Source organism: Notolepis coatsorum (assembly GCF_963971535.1).
Source record: "Notolepis coatsorum genome assembly, chromosome: 6".
Taxonomy (NCBI): Eukaryota; Metazoa; Chordata; class Actinopteri; order Aulopiformes; family Paralepididae; genus Notolepis; species Notolepis coatsorum.
In genome coordinates this window covers 150,104,684-150,123,115 of record NC_140170.1, presented here as the reverse complement: position 1 = coordinate 150,123,115, position 18,432 = coordinate 150,104,684, and the positions used below count along the sequence as shown (strand labels likewise).

General features: G+C 43.2%; 1 protein-coding gene across 1 annotated transcript in view; it reads right to left on the bottom strand.

Annotated features, from left to right (window-relative positions):
- The window catches only part of cntn4 (contactin 4), a 369,932-nt gene that overhangs the window by 91,861 nt on the left and 259,639 nt on the right, over positions 1–18,432 (bottom strand). The window contains exons 9-10 of the mRNA XM_084315452.1: positions 3,930–4,059; positions 1,149–1,299 (exon numbers count right to left, since the gene is read on the bottom strand). Coding sequence (XP_084171578.1) covers positions 1,149–1,299; positions 3,930–4,059 — 281 coding nt within the window. The remainder of the gene's footprint in view (positions 1–1,148; positions 1,300–3,929; positions 4,060–18,432) is intronic.

The following is an 18,432-nucleotide window of genomic DNA, read 5'->3' as shown; positions in this document are numbered from 1 at the left end:
ATTTGCACCTCTTGTTGTATAGAACCTGCAGGGGTGGTAGTGCAATACCCGTGGTACGCTTGGCTGAGCGCACCACTCTCTGTAGGGCCTGTAGGGCCATGAATGCATGAAAGGGGGGGGGGGGGGGGGGGGGGGTCGTTTCTGATTATTTGATTGCCAGTAACGGCATTCGTATTGAACACTGAAAACGCTTATCAGCCCGATCGGTATAAAAGCATTGCACGATCAAGCTAAAATTGACGTCAGATAGACCTTACCTGTGATCGGGAGTATTCCAAAAATAATATTACAATTGTTTGATCGCCATCTAGTACATCCGATGTCCATTTGGTCCATGGCATAACCCACCACAACATATGGATCGGGGATATTTGACGCGCTGTGACATTTGACCATTGCACAGGCCAAGATGCAAGGTTTCAAAGGGTGCTCGATACCGCCGTCTAGCTGGATGCGGCCGGTATTGCACTTTGGCGATCTCAGACTTCCCTATGGTAACACCAAGGTCCCTAGATGAATAATGAATACAAATATCAAAAAAAAGGAAAGACGATCAAATTACGAGTATACTTGTTGTTGGCGTTCAAGCGTCGGCTCCCAATAACGAGTAAACTCGTTGTTGGCGGGGAATGAGTTAAATAGTAATTCTGCTGGTACACCTTAAAATGGCGACAAATAATCTTTGATTATGCTGTCATGCAAAAGTGTTACACATCGTTAACATTTGTGTGTTTAGTGACTGTGATATTCCAACACATTTTTGTAGAGAATGTACGCTCCACACAGTACATGGGAGTTAAGTAAGGGAACCCAATCTGATTCTAGCTGGACATAACAAGGTGTTCCCTCGGCTGCTGTGTTCCCAGACAATATTTTCCAAAGCCCGGGCAAAGATAAACTTCAGCAGTCAAAGGGCCATTCTCTATCTGTGAGAAATAGAATCAATATAGCACAGCCATATATCAAAGAGTCACACCTGGACCAAAGCAACATAACCAGAGCCGAGGGGTGTTTGGGTTCTACCTCTTTATCAATACTACATGAACATGGCCTTCACCTGACCAAAAACCAAACGATAACGTGGGCAATGAAAAAAATAATCAAAGCCGCCTTCCAGAGGGTCTGAGTAAAAAAGATGGCCGTGTTACCTGGTGCTCTCTCGGAGTGGTTCGCTGCCCTTACGCCAGGATATCACGCCCCACGGAGACATCTTGGGCCTGCACTCGATGAGCATGTCCCCGCCCTCCCTCACCAGCGTCTGGCTCCTCAGTTGGTTCATGGAGAAATCTGGGGCAACAGCTGAGACAAGACCGGCATATTAAAATAGCAGTAAAAAGAAACACATCTACATCCTCAAATGTTGTCTTTTAAAGGTTATATCAGTAGGATTATTTCATTGTTTGGAATGAGAACCACGTAGATTAAACCAAGATACATTTTATGGAATAAAAAAACATTTACATTACAACTTTACATTACAACTTTAGGATGGCTTTGACTCAACCATTGAAATTATGCTTATTCCACACAATTTAACTTGGTTTGAGTCTACATGGTTCTCATTCAAAACAATCAAATACCTCACTGAGATGACCATTGAATTTACCAGTGCACACGTCTAAAATGTTTCTAAATTTCGAAACCCCTCAGGTTGTTATGTAAAGTTGCAATGTAAACATGTTTTATGTAATATAAAAGAAAACCCTGGAGAGGTTAAACTAGGTTAAATAAAAAGCAAAACAGGTGAATTCAGGATGTAATCGGGTAGAGAGTGCAGCCATTCAATTTGTCCATGAGGGAGAGAAATGTAGAGGTAGGCGTTTAGGCAGGCATGAGTCAGGCCAGCTAAAGGGAGTGAATGATTGGGAGATGCAGTTAGATTTGGCAGGAAAACTTGTTCCATGAGAGGCAGTAAGCACTAATTTGACGTCTGACCTAATGTTATGGTCTGTGATTCAGCAGATTGTTTATTTTATAGAATTGATCGCGCCCTGGGAGGATTCAGGGGAGGAGGCTTATGAAGGGGAAAAGCCTAGATTTGCAGATTTGGCCGCAGGAACTGAACAGCGAGGATGAAAAGCTAGGGTTTGTCCTGCAGAAGTAGGATGGAGAGTTGGGAGAGTTGGGGATTCGTGAGCGGAGTTTACAAAGGGTAAACTAAAATAAACGAGTTGTCGGAAGAAGTATTGAAAGGAAGTCAGCGGGTTTGGTTGAGGAAAGATAATGTCAGCTGGGAGCCAAAGTAAACAAAATGTAAGAGTATTCCCTTTCCTCTTCTTCTCTGTTGTTGCGGTTTCATGTGTTATCAGAACTATTCCTGTTTTCAACATAAGGATATAGGATAACACAAGGACACCGGAACTAACTGTCGAGCCTTCCAGAGGTGTCAGGCCCTACCAGTGATGGGAGGTGCCTACTTGATAACCTGGTGATGTGCTGGCTCACTGCCTATCTATCTACCCATTGGATTGTAGTCATTAGGGGCCATGTGGTATGTAGCTTTGACATTGTCAATACCTGGAACTCTCTTGACAGGGCACGGGTCGGTTGAAGTTGGATATGCTATTCTATGCTATTCCGATTCTAGACTGATTTATATTTCAAGGTCAACTAACCTTTTCAGGCTATTTCACTTGATTAATGATTGGAGGAGGGGCTTTGGACTTCTAATCATTCATTATTTCACAAGAAAAATCACGCATACCAAAGATTATAAACATGATGATAATGTACTTTTCCCGACCCCCTAAATTCATCTTGCAAATCCCTAGATTTTGTCAAAAGATAAATGAGAGACAGGGAAGATAAGGAGAGGAGGGGTATTGACGACACAATTTCTTAGATTTCTATGCACTTTATTGAACCAATTTTTTTTTCCATTTTTCAAATGTTCAATTCCATAATCAAAATTGTCACACCCTTACTAACCGCGTAATCCCGCTTTGTAAAAAAAAAACTAAAGACCTGTGGTACAGTTTGGCACACGTCGCCTCTGACTCCATTCAGGGACGTGACAACGAAGAGAGGCATGCTGGGAGTCGGATAGTGAATGGAGAGTGACAGCCTGGACAGGGCAGAAGGGTGAGACGGGGAGCACGGCCCGCTCTGGCATACATCACTGTCACCCGGAGACAGTCAACTTAGAATTAATGCCATTCAATTAGCAGCCAATAAGAGAGAGGGCCTGGAGGTCATCCTCTGGTATTGGGCAGAGGAGGAGAGACACACGCACGCACGAAAAACGCACACACACACACAGTCACACACACACACACACACACACACACACACACACACACACACACACACACACACACACACACACACACACACACGTCACACACACACACACACACACACACACACACACACACACACACACACACACACACACACACACACACACACACACACACACACACACACATGCACACACACAGACACAAACACCAAAACAAGGCATGCACACGAAACCACAGACAGACACACACACACGCACACACACTCTAAATAATGTATGTGAATCCACGGACCATATCGTATATCATGCACACGTAGGATTCAAATATTTACAGAGGTCCTATATGCTTTTGAGGATATCTTATGGTTTTACAGAAAACCTCATCTCTACCACACTGCGTTGGCTACCCCTGATAGAGATCCCCAAAAAAACATCTTGCAAGCTACAAGCTTGCACGCACGCACACACACACGCACGTACGTACGTACGCACGCACACACGCGCGTGTGCCACGCACACACACACACGCACGCACGCACGCACGCACGCACGCACACACACACACACACACACACACACACACACACACACACACACACACACACACACACACACACACACACACACACACACACACACACACACACACACACACACGTCATCATATACCATCTTATTGATGTCTTACCTATGACTCTCAGCTCGGCGTTGGAGTACACCTCCCCGTGCTTGTTCCCTGCCACACACTGGTACATTCCTATGTCGGCCAGGGTCAGGCGGCTGATTGACAGTGCCCCACTGCCGACCTGTATGCGCTCCTGCGAACACAGTGAGAGACATGTCTTATTCCCAGCTCTCATCTACATAAGAGCAGCCAGCCAGTGGGGCCAGTGAATTATGGTCTGGAAGTGACAGACGTGGCAATAAATCTAGGTTTTCATCACTAATGGAGGGAAAGGCTTGGGTGGATGGAGGCAGGCTAGCAGAAAATGACCCTAATCAATCTGCATGTTTATGAGAGGGAAATAAAAACCGTGCCCTATTTATATCTGTGCACCACGGGGCCCGTTTCCCCTTCAGCGGGAGGAGGGGATGAGAGGGGAAGGAATATCGTAACATCTGAGGTATAGTGCATTGTGAAAATTGCTTTTCTGATAGGTATGCCCTATACATACTAAGTGCTGTATTGCACTTATGTATACGGCCATTCTGTACCCCTGAGCCATCTCATTTGGTGCGAAATGTATCCCCGCTGCAGTGTCTGAAGGAGAAATTCCCCGCGCTGTCGTCGTAGTAAGACGTATGATCGCACGGGATGGAGCTTTAATACACTGGGAAGAAAACTTACTTGGGACACTTAGCGGGTAATCCTCACAAGATCTGTTGTTTGTTTTTATCGATACTTTCGCCATACACTCGTCGACAGCAGTAAAAACAAAACAAACAAAAAACCCTAACCCTAACCCCCCCCCCCCCCCCCCCCCCATACGGCTCTCTATAATTGTGTCAGCTTCTGCCTCCCTCTGCTTCCAAAGCCCTTATCTCCCGTGTTTTGCAGCAGGCTCACCCATAATGTCATTAGAGCCCCGTTTCCATAGGGGTGTCTGAGCAGCCCACTCCAGTCAGAGGGGATTAAGGTACCGTCACATGGAAAAGAGACAAGCCTCTGTCCCCCCATTGAAAACACCACCGACTAATCCCATGTTTGGAGCAGGTTGAGGGGCCTAGGATTTCCATAATGCTCCGCGTGGCAGTGCGTGTGTGTGTGTGTGTGTGTGTGCATGCGGATGTTGCAGGGGTGAACACGCCCGCTGGCACAGGTGGGGGGGGGGGGGGGGGGGGGGGAGAGAGAGACAAACGGTGGCGTATATCAGTCCCGCCCATTGGAAAAGCACTCCCCCCGTTTACAGCCGCTATTAATTAGGCATGACGTTCCTCTTAAATCAGCAGTTTTTCACACGGGGACCTGCAGGGACCATCTGTACGCCGTATGCCGAATGGAAGTGATTGGCAATGTCATTGCCAACGATGCCGGGTCACTTCATTTGTCACAGAGCGGAATGAAGCACCGCAACTGTGATAAGTTGGAGACAAACAGAAGAGTGTCACAATGACCTAGGTTTTGATTGCTGTCTACGCTTGTGCCCTCCAGAGTTACTGCCACCCCTGGTAACACTTAGTGAATAGTGAAAACGGTTCTAAAAGTAATGTGTTGTAATGAATGTCAGGTTACACAATAATATTACATTTTATATTCTCCCATGCTATCCTATATAATACAGCTAGTTTCCATCAAATGCAGAAAAGAGGATATGTACAGTAAATGGTAAATGGTAAACAGTGCATTTTATATAGCGCTTTTATCCAAAACGCTTTACAATTTTGTTCCTCACATTCACTCGCACACCGACAGCAGAGGCAACCATGCAAGGTGCCAACCTGCTCATCAAGAGCAATTAGGGGTCTTGCTCAAGGACACTTCGACACGCTGCCCGGGAGGAGCGGGAATCTAACCAGGATCGAACCAGGATCCTGAGCCACTGTTGCCCCCCAATATACAATTGTGCAATGTAATGTGCAAATAATGTGCAATATACAATCGTTGGAACATTTATTTGCACAAGTAATAAAAGTGATTGTTTGTACAGTAAGATTGCTTTTGGTCATATTTTACTCACAAACATACAGTAACTGCTTCAAGAACGACCGTCTACATCATCAAGGGATTATTTTTTATGTGAATGCGATCTTCACATGCTTCTTACATTTTCAAAAATGTTTTCAATGAAGCTGCATTATCACCCTGTCCATGAAGTTACATGTGTGGCCATTTATAGCATGATGGATCCTGCTTTAACATAACTCATAACTCACTTGATTTTCCATCAAGTAGAATCAACGGTAATAGGGACACAGAAAAACACAATTACCTACATCCCCCAATCAAAGCCACCGATATCCTTTATCTGCTGATGCTTCATTTGAACGATAGCACTCTATATAATGTGGTAATGAGCAGTGTTGGGCAAGTTACTAGTTACTTCTTCCAAAAAGTAACTAAATTACTTACTCAGTTACAAATTATAAAAGTAACTAGTTACTTCAGAAAGTAACTATTGCGTTACTTTCAAGTAATTTTTTTTTACATACACAAATCTAAACTATTTTAATGTGGGACAAAGTGAGACTAGCCTCCAATCAAATGCCATGTATGTAGATATTATTATAATTACTATGTTTATATAGTGGATCATACAAATACAATAGATGTTTTGGAACTTTTTATATGTATTGCCCCTCAACAGGCCACAACTGGGCAACATTAAATTATGCTTGTTAAGCACTATACCAAATTAGTGATTAATTAACAGATTGCAGAATGGGTACAGTACAGTACAGCTCAATACACACAATTGTTAAGGGGATGCAGACCAGAGAAAGACTTTCGTCTTGTTTACATCAGGGTCCCCCATTTTCAATTCATGACATTTATGGCATACACAACATACAGATATAAGAATCTAATCTAATCATCTAAACAAATCTAATCATGCCATTTAAGACATGCATGACATACAGATATATATATATCTCTGACTCTGAGCACCTGAAGACTGTGCTATTAAACCAGGAAGTGCAGCACTATGTCAGCAAAGTAGAGCCTCCACTACTGCAGTGCAACACACAACTAACACAAGAGTGAACAAAAAACGCTCAAGGACCCGCGGTCTGTCATTGACTGCTCGCTTGTGTTGTTCGTTTAGCATTGTTTTATAGCAATGGGGGTTTATATCAATGGGTCTGTGTCTCTAATTCTCTAATTCTCATTTTGGCGGATTGCTCTAATTCAGTTGAGACAATCTCCTCCCCCATTGAACTAGGTCATTCTGATTTGACTGTGATAAATAATAAAACCAGAAAAACACAACATGATTCATGCCAGAAAGCCAGTATACAGATGTATTCAAATGTTAGGGGGATGTACAGTACTACAGTAGTTCTCAACACAGAGAGCATCACCACGGAATATACCATGAGTCTCATTAACTATATAGGTCAAACCTGAAGCAGTCATACTGCATGCAAAGGGATACAGAATAGTAGCTGGCTGTGCAACAAGGACCGACCAATAATTGGAACAGCCCTCTGGAAGAGAATTATAGTAGTAACACATGCTGGAGATATGCTCCATTCTGACAAACCGCTATTGAATATAATGTTGTCAATTATCTGACCACAGGAAATGACACATACAAACAGGAAATTACACGTACAAACCTTGTATATTATTTCGGTTTCCCCCCGTTAAAGGGGCACTTTGCCAAAAAACTATGCTGATTTATTTTGCACATAATCTCACACACATCCAAAAACTCAAAACAGTTTTGTACACATTAATTTAGTTTGAATAGGGCCACCAGTGATGTAATCTGGGGCATTGCATTATTGTGTTTTGTTAATTACAGCTCCGTGAAATGTAGGGGATGCAAATAGATGGTTATCCTACCATCGTAATTCTACACATAGTGGAATCATTATGAACAGGTACATGGTCCTATCACAAGCGGGGCGGGAGTTTTCAGAACCAGCCTATCAGAATGGAGTACCTGCGTGGAGTCCCACAGTGACGGGCGTGTCCAGGCATATTGGAACAAGACGGCATGTTGGAACAAGACGTTGCCCATGAGAGAGGCACGGAGAATACCGTCTCTTCACGAAACTACTAGAAGTTGACGTTAAGCCAACACAACTTCTAAGAAGAAGTAACGGACATTAGAACGGACAGTCTAATAACCGTGTGTTGTTGCATTGTTATCGTAACGTGAGTTTTATGCGACATGTACCCTCATGTCTGAGTAAATATCATGCTAACCGCGACAATGGCGGCGTTCGTTTCTGAAAAGTAACATTCGACTGAGTTTTGATGGACTTTTAATAAGCTAAAAGTCAGTAGCTACCGCCGAGACCTGCGGTCAGTACGTGAAGTGTTAACGTGAAATGTAGCTTCGCGCCTCAAACGGCACGCGCAGTAAATACCAGTGACTGCGTTATTGCGGTCGTGTTCGTTGATGTTCCTATCGTATCGAGTACAGAAGATGAAAGACAACCTCAGCAAAGACTGAATTGAAGAAGACGTGGTGCCCAGACTGAATTGTGCATTCGTTCTGGATTTAAGAAGACGTGGTGCTGCTGTACAGACAGAACCAGGATCTGAGGGAGATCGGCTGGGGTCCATTAACAGCTAACACGCACACACACACTGTCCCGCACACAAACAGACTGGAATACACGCACACACAAACAGACTGGAACACACACATACACAAACAGATCGGAACATACATACAAGCCCAGTGATCAAGCAGTTACACGCATTATTTAGAACATTTGAAATAGAACGTTTCCCTGCCATCAGAAGACATTCTCCAGTGACTCAGCTCATCTCGTATGCAGTCTACAGGAGTGGTAATTGTATCAAACCCTTTTCCAGTTGTAACCAACTGAAGTATCGTGTAAAGTGATAGTTAATTGTATCAAACCCATGTCAGTTGTTAAAGACTGAAGTAATGCGTTAACCCTTAGTGGGTGACAGATATCCCGTTTATATCCAGAGTGAATACTCCCTCTGTGAAGTTTATAAGAGAGCTTTTGTTGTGAGGTAATTACAACTGTCATAAGTGAACTGTCATAATTATATGCAACTATATTATAAGTGAACCGTCATAATTATATGCAACTGTTACAGGTGAACTGCCATAACATTGGGATACATTGAGTTATACACTGTGAGTCCATTTTTGAAGTAGAAATTACTATCCAGGTTGGGTATTGATTAAGGAGAACTAAGAAAGATGTTGTTGCTGTGAAAGTGAATTGTTATATTGTTTTAGTTTTATTTGAAATAATTGTCCTTGAAGGAAAGAGATGTCCAGCAGAAGGAAGGACTGAGAGAGAGAGAGAGAGAGAGAGAGAGAGAGAGAGAGAGAGAGAGAGAGAGAGAATATTTCTCTTCATGGAAAATAAATATTTCATTTTGTTTGACAAACTGAATTAACTTCTCAGGTGTTCTTTAGTAATGGTTTACCTTGGAGTAGGGGCGTCTCACCTATCCTGCTTGACTTGGGGAGGGAGGGTTTATGTTTCAGCTAAAGCTGTTGAGGGTTGAGCATAATTGTACACTTCAGGTTGCCACTGTGTCAGAGTTAAACCCTGAAGCCCACCTCGTCATATCTATTTATATTCATACTAATGGTAGAGTAGAGCAGGATAGTTACAAACATACTTACATACGTAGGTAGTGAGGCCAATTGCATTGGGGACGGGGACTTAGCTCCTTTCGTTGTCTCAATCTTCCAAGGTAAGAACACACAATATTAACCCCTACAAGGGCGGGCATACTTACCCCCGCTACAAAATGATGTAGATGGAAAAGATAACAATACCTTGTCTTATAGGGACTGCTACCTTATAATTTCATTGATAAGTAATTAACACGATCACCTGTGGCCATTCAAACTTATTTTACTCTCAATAACTGTCAAACTAAATGAATGAGTTTTTGGATGTGTGTGAAAGTGTCCCATTTAAGTGAAGTCATTCTAGAGAGCACCAGCCACAGTATCCTGTACCATTCTTTCACGTAGCAGAAGCATGTTGGACATGTCTGCATGGGACTCCATGGGTAACCAGTCAGGCGATCATCAGTGAACATTTGTCAGATGAGTCGTTGAAATGAGCAGCAAGATCTGAAAGGTCTCGATTGATTAACTGGAATGAATTATGACAAAATGCTGTGCGTCTCCTTCCCGCCTCTCCTTACTTGACTGACCTTTACCTCTCCCACTGATTAAGCAACTGTGCTTGATGGTGACATTTCAAACAATGGAACACCTTTGCTGATTAATCTACGTATCCATGCATTGTGAATCATCTCGTATTCTTTAACACTCTACTGACAAAATAAAGTAGATTTATTATGCCTATAATGTAAAAGGTTTTTAAATCAAGGCCATGGCACAGTATATATTTGTCTAATTTTCATAATTTAACCATATTAACTCATTCTGCGTCAAAAACGCGATTTCTCGTTTTTCAAATCCAAGCGTTGAGTGCCAGACAATGAGTTATCTCGTTTTTAGATAGTTTTTTGTTTGTTTTGATTTTCTTATTCTAAACACTCCTGCCTGTGTCTCCCTGGCACCGCTGCCTACGTTATAATTGCAATGCCGATCGAATCCCGACATGTGGCACTATCGCCTACCTTTTGAACTGGGTCTCTCAGTTGTCTCTCAGTTAGAGCTGCCGCGATTACCGCATTACCGCGGTATCGCTGTTACATCACGGCCACCGCAGAGTAGGCTGAATACCGCGTCACCGCTGTTTTTTATAATAATAATAATAAATTACCCTCCTCTCGTTGGCTTGCGGCTCTGCAGATATACCCTACTCATCTATCGAGGTTCCAAGCGACCCTATTGGGTACCAGAAAAGTCACGTGAAACATTGCAGACCACTGATTGGTCAGAAGAGAGACGCGTCACACGTTGTAGCGTCATGCAGTGTGTTACCACCAATCGGCAAGCGCGTATTAGGGTTTTACTTCCTGAATGTCAGATCATCACAACACGGCTAATAACGTTAGCTTTAACTCTCCGCCGGAGTGGACTACATCGCTCCTAAGGAGTACTAAACGAGACATAATGATTTTACTGTCTGCAACGAATGTTATAATAAAAGCCCTTCGTTCTATACACTTGTCTGATTGAAAACTTTATTAACAGACCGCAGAATGGGACAACTCAGCACGCTCTGAGCAAAGAAAGGAACTGAGATATGAATAGAGTATTGCTTGCCTTGCTATTGTCCGGTAAATACGCTGATGTTATTGAACGTATAACTATATAATGTTAATGCCACAAAACGAATGCCTTTATTATAAAGTAGTAACTTTATAGTAATAATAATAAGAAAGGGTCGGGGGGGTTAGTGGTAACCACCCCTGCCCGCGACACCGAGTGAACGGCGCACGACCAGAGGGGAACTTCGAATCCGTGTTTCACTTTCAATAACTAATGCGTGCTTGCCGAATCCCAAACAATATTCATGCTGCAAAGTCATCCTCTAAAAATAGACATTTAGACTAGAGGCAGGCTATATGCTATAAAGAGTAGACTACTACTAAAAAAAAAAATGCATTCAAACATAGGAAACGGTAGGAAATATTTTGCAAATTTGTGCGGTAAGGAAATAATCAATACCGCGGCAGCTCTACTCTCAGTGCCTCAGTGCCTCCGGCTGCAGGAATCCCCTCCCCCTCAAAGTGAAGCAGCACACAACCATCTGTCGCCGATTTGCTCGCGTGAAACCTATTGTTTTCTGTATTATAGCCAGGCCCAATGCACACCAGTAATGGCGATCGTGATGGAACTGCTGGGATTATTCATTTTGGAGTAGCTTCTGACAAAGGTAAGGTCTATTTTAGGTCTATTTTACCGAACCTAAAACATGCTTTTGTATTGATCGCCACGCCGTATTTTACCGAACCTAAAACATGCTTTTGGTAACGATCGCAGCGTCGTAACCCCCCCCCCCCCCCCCCCCCCCGATGACTTTGTGAAGAAACATCTATATTTGATTTGGAAATAATATAGGTTTCAGGCAAGCAACCCGAACGATTTGCACATATGCACATAACACGTCATATCTCACAATCTAGAAAACCAGCCTGGATTATTGTGAAATGGGGCGATGTTTAGTGTGGTATAGCGCACAAATGAAGGCATGTAGAAATGAAATCTTTTGTCCCTGTTGGACTATAAATAGTCAAATGAGCCATACTATTGTCTCCATAGCTATAATATAGAATATACGATAGCTCCGCAAACATCGTGGTGAAAATGATCAATAATGCATAGTGCCAGGGATTAAAGATGGGAAAAGAATGAGTCAATGAGTTAATATTCATATTTAATTAACATACTTGCTAGAATACGTGACATAGTATTAATTACATCACACATCCTAACTAATAACTCCAAAACCATATACATCTGTTTTTTTTTTAAGTGTCCCCCAGGGCTCGGTTTTAGGACCCCTTCTCTTCTCCCTCTACACTAAATCACTGGGTAACATTATCACGTCCCATGGCTTCTCCTACCATTGTTATGCCGACGATACTCAACTCTTCCTCTCCTTCCCTCCCTCAGATATCCACGTCTCTGAGCGGATCTCGGCCTGTCTGTCCGACATCTCAGCCTGGATGACGTCCAACCACCTCAAACTGAACCTAAGCAAAACAGAATTGCTCCACCTGCCGGCCAAATCCTCCCCCCTAACCGACCTTTCAATCACAGTCGAGAATACAGCTGTGACTGCGTCCCCGACCGCCAAGAACCTTGGTGTTGTCCTCGACGACCAGTTGAACTTCTCTGCTCACATCGCAGCGACGACCAGAACCTGCCGATTCCTCCTGAGCAACGTCAGAAGGATACGCCCCTTCCTGACAAAAGAAGCCACCCAACTCCTCGTCCAATCAACAGTCATCTCCCGCCTCGACTACTGCAATGCACTGCTCGCTGGCCTCCCGGCCACTGCCACTAAGCCTCTTCAACTCATTCAGAACGCAGCGGCCCGCCTGATCTCAAACCTACCGAAGTCGGCCCATGTCACCCCACTTCTTAGGGACCTGCACTGGCTCCCCATTGCTGCACGAATCCGCTTCAAGGCCCTCGACCTAGCATACCGTGCGGCAAAGGGAACCGCTCCCGCCTACCTCCGGTCAATGGTCTCTAACTACACACCCTCAAGACCCCTACGCTCTGCATCTTCTGGCCGCCTCAGACCTACTCCTATCCAAGCTCCGGGAGGGTCATCAAAGAGAAGTCGCCTATTCTCAGTCCTTGCCCCACAATGGTGGAATGAACTACCCACCCCAGTTAGGACAGCCGAATCACGTCCAATCTTTCGCCGTCGACTAAAGACGCACTTCTTCAACCATTATCTGAAAAAAAAAAAAAAAAAAACAATAAAAAAATCTAACCCTAACTAACCGTACTGTCATGCACTTGTCCTAATAAACTAACCTACACTGTAGCACTCAACACTTTGATGAACATTGTTGCTCAGCTGATAGAGTTGTGCCCTTCCTGATGGCTTGTCGTACAGAACTTGTAAGTCGCTTTGGATAAAAGCGTCAGCTAAATGACTAAATGACTAATGTAAATGTAAATGTAAGTGTTCATTAACTCATTCAGCGCCAGACCCGACATTTCATCACGTGGTTCCCTGCAGCCACGGTCAGGGACAAGGCCAAGCTGCAGCGGGTGATACGCTCGGTGGAGAGGGTGATCAGCTGCCCCCTTCCCTCCCTCGAGTCCCTACACTCCACCAGGGCCTTGAGGAGGGCGATGAAGACCATGGCAGACCACGCCCACCCGGGTCATTACCTCTTTAACATGCTCCCCCATGGCAGGCGGCTACAGCTGCCCATGACACTAAAGTCCTGCCATAGACTGAGTTTCTTCCCCCCAGCAGCTCGCCAGGTAAACGAGTCAGGTGTCTACTAAATGAACACATTTAAAGGTTGTATCTTTTTTTTTTTTTTGTCTTTTTTTTCCCTCCATTTTCCTCCGATTTTCTCCCATCCCAATGTTAGTCGTATGCCAATTCCCAGTCCCTTCCTGATCGCTGCGCACTTACCCCCCACAGTCAGATCATCTGGGAGAGTGGAGGCTACCACGTGCTTCCTCCGACACACGTCCAGCCAATCACCGCTTCTTTTCACCTGGCAGCGCGGATTCTCATTGAGAGGGCGTAGCGTGTGGGAGGACCACACTATCCCCCTCACGTCCAATCCGCGCTTAGCAGGCGCCCCGACCGAACTGTAGGAGTCGCTGTTTACAACGACCCGGACCCACCCCGCCAGCTTCTCCCACCCTCTGATACAGCCAATTGTATCAGTGCAGACGGCCAGCCAAGCTGGTGACAACCCCGGAGCTGTGAGCTGGATTCGAACAGGCGAATCGAGCTCACAGCTCCGGGGCTGGTGACGAACGCAATCTCCGCTCGGCCACCTAACCGCCGTAAGGTTGTATCTTTTCAACAATTGTATACAACTTCCTTTAATCTGTGGAACATGTATGAACATATTTGAATGGCAAGAACATGTTTTTGCAAAGAAACTAGTCTTTCTTCCCTTGTATTGAACGTGGTTTTTGGTAGGTGTAGCACATACATTTTTCTTTATAAATGATTTCCTTCCATGTTTGGACATTTAAAGCTGCTATAGATAAGATAGATTTTAGAAAGATATTTTAGAGGGCGGCTGGGTGGCGCAGCGGACATTGCGCTCGTCACCAACGCAAGAGACACCGGTATCAAATCCGGCTGTCAGCGTTGCCTCCGGCTTGGGCCGGCCGTCATACTGACTCAATTGGCAGAGCCAGCGGGAGGGGAGTCGATGGGTGGTAGTCTGATCGTTGTAAACAGCGACTCCTACAGGTCGGTCAGGGCGCCTGCACAGCAAAGACAGGAAATGGCGGGGGCAGTGTGAGCCTCCAACACGTTACATTACACTTCGCCAATGAGAGTCCGCGCTGGCAGGTGAAAAGATGTGACTGGCTGCCTCCACATGTATCGGAGGGGACATGTGATGGGCTTCTATCCTCCCTACGACCGGCCAGTGGGGGGCACATGCAAGCAACGATCAGGACAGGACAGGGAGAATTGGCACGAGAGGTATATTAGGATGGGAGAAAAATTACAGAAGGAGGAGAAAAAGTAGATAAAAAAATAATAATAAGATATTTTAGAAAGGTGTGGAATAAAAGTATTGCTTTTCCCACCAAGAAATGATTGATTAGTGAATTTATCATTTAAAAAAAAATTGCGGGTCCAAAATCAATGTTGTTGTTTACATGTAACCCCTCCCTACTTCCCATTTCCCCATGTGGAATGCACCTGATTGGATAAATGATATGCTGCTGCTCTAGTGCTACATCTAGTGGCTGAATGTTATCTATAGCACCTTTAAAACCTGTTAATCTGTAGACCGTTTTCGCCTAAAGGTACATGCCTAAGTAAATGGAAGATTGCTCCACTTCTGCAAGGTCAATTTGCATGTTCTTGGTATCTAGGAACATCTAGGGACCTGGGGGTATGTATTTCCAGTGTCAGAAATATTGTGTCTGTTACTAGTAATTATTCAATTGTAATGAATAAATTAATTATGATTAATTATGATTTATGATTTTGATGATGATGATCAAAAATGTATATGGGTAGGAGAAAATGCTCACTGAGCTCATTCCCCACCTTATTGAGATCATGTGTACAAAAGCTCTAAGCAAATGAACCACGGGAAGATGATTAAACAAAAGGATTTGTAGATACAGTAATTAATGATAATCGACTTTAATTATAAATTCATATTTGACCTTGAACTTGACCTTGACCTTATTATGGCCAAATCATACATCTATGGATAGGGAAAATGCTCCTCTTTCCAATGGCAGGGTTGAATCTGGATTTAGTCATTTCTTGCGGTTTTTACGATAATTCGCATTTTCCGATAAATTTGTATTTCCGATAAATCGTATAAAACATCGGTAAAAATGAAAATATACACTTTGACTACTGTTTTTTGATAGGGTTATGGTCTTTACTCTTGGCTACAAAAAGAAATATTTAAAAACATTGACCTCTTAACATCCAAGGGCCCACATGTGGACGATTCTTTGCCGACCTCTAGTGGCTCGGGTGTGCATTTCTTTTAATACAATATATAGATGGAATTAAAGCCCTATTTGTTGCCTGTCGATTGCCCTTTCAGGTGACAAAATCCGTTCAGCGGTTCTCGAGTTACATGCCGATATGTGAGGCGTGCCCCAAAGTACGCAAAAGTACACATTACCACCACGACTCCCGGGGCTCTAGCTCCGTCAATCATTTGGTGATCTCGAAAATCTTTGCACAGGGTTGTAGCCAATGAGTGTGGCTTTCCAATGATACCCCATGATATGATAATTGGGGATCTAATATGGTCTCTATTGATCGATTTATGATAAAGAAAAGCATATATAGGGGGACCTTAAGGCTTAACAGGTTAAGTTAATTATTGTCAAGCACGCATTTTTACATATACCCAAAATGCATCCTTTGCGTTTAACCCATCCCTACTAGTTAGGAGCAGAGGGCTTCCTAGTGACGTCCGGGGACCGACTTCAGCCAGTATGCACCTAGCATACACATTGTTATGATGTGGGAGGAAACCAGAGCACCCGGAGGAGACCCACGCAAACACTGGGAGGACATGCAAACTCTACAGAAAGGCATTCTGTATTTATAGTCATGTATTTATAGTTTTAAAATCAATCCAAGTAACTCATAGTGTGACACATCGCCCTGTATAATACTCAACTCTACTATATATACCCTCTAGCCACAAAAACAACTGCCTCTTTGCACTGCTGCGGGTCAGGCAAGCCTACCGGAGTCTCATGGCCAGCACTCAAAGAGAGACTCAAAAGGAGCTTCTATCCCTAGGCCATCAGGATGCTCAATGTGGACTATATGTAACTCATTCATTCTACACTCATTGCACACATCATTCACTTACTCACTTTAAACATTCACCTTTAACATTCACTTTAAACACTTTAAACACTTTTTAAACATTACACCATATTGTATCTATTTATTCCTAAAATATTTGCACTACCTCTTCTTCCTCATCTTTGCATTTTGCATTTTGTACATTTTAGTTTTGTATATTGTATATTTTGTGTTTGGTCTTTATTCTTTTACTTTTTACTGTATGAAGCACAATTTCACAAGGGTCATACAGAACCGAGCTTTTTGGCGGTCACGCTTGTTTTGTTAGTGCATCATGTTAAGTAAAGCAATTACTTTCCAACACTGGCCACCATTGAGTGTTCACACCATTGTGAAAAGTTAGGTTTGATCTGTTTTCAGGCTCCTTCAGTCTTCTCTATGATATGTCCCCATTCAGTTGCAGGATATTTCCTCATTCCCCTACCTGGACATTTCATATCGCCTCTGAATCTCCAAGTGACATAAAGAGGTAATGACTATTTCTGGGCCTCGATAGTCTTTGGTGTGATTTGGTGTTTTGTCCTAAAGTTGTAGTTCATGAACAAACGCCGTCTAATCCCTGTTTATTCCTTGTGTTGTTCTCCCCCAGAAAGAGGCGTGATGATCATAATTCAGTGTGGATGACGTGTTGCCGGTCTGATAAATTAACACAACACTCACCATCTTTACATAATTAGGTCTGAAAGTATTGTTCATCTCAAACCTTACAACAGACTTTATGCTCTTTTGTCAGAAGGATTCAATTGTCAGTGTAGACAATTAAACAAACAAAACAAAATTCTTTCTTTCACATTGTATACAAAACAGATGGGTCGACTTGTACTTTGAACAACACTGAAAACAGAAAAATTGCCTGGTCTCGTAAATATTTGGATAAAAATAAAATATATATATATTTTTTAATAATAACTGTTAATTATTCAGCGCTGAGACGAGCCTAATCTGCATTTATGGGAAAAAGGGCTTCCTGTTTGGAGCGATACCTCTGGTAACAATCAAACAGGCCTTGTTCATTCCAACTACACACATACCATCTGACGACTGATTGATACCCCGTCGTGTGTTTGTGGCCATTTTGCATAATGAAGAAAATTTTCCTTCTAGTGTGTTTATTTATTCCATCCAATTAGTGCCTCAAAAAAAATTGGCTATAGGAACCTCATGGCTAGGATACAGGCATATTAAACCATATATAAATATATTTTATATATATATAAAAATACAAATACAAATAAAACATAAAAATAATATATATATATATATATTTTTTTTTTCAAATGCCATAGTGAATACTCCCACTACGACCTTCATTGCTATCAGAGTTAGATGAATGTACCGTAAGCTGTGCTATGCAATACCTCAGGCAGAGTGCTCATCTCTCATCGCACCGCTCATAATGTGAAATCGGAGAGGGCAAGGAGCCTAAAATGGATCCGGGATAGACAGTGTGTTTATAAAGACGTTTTTCCTTTTTCTCTCTGGTGGCTGAGGATTAATGACTGCACTCTGGGAAAGAGAGATTTAACAGAAGATTACCGAAGCTCTTACATCACTGTGCTTTCAAGGCTACAATGAAATAC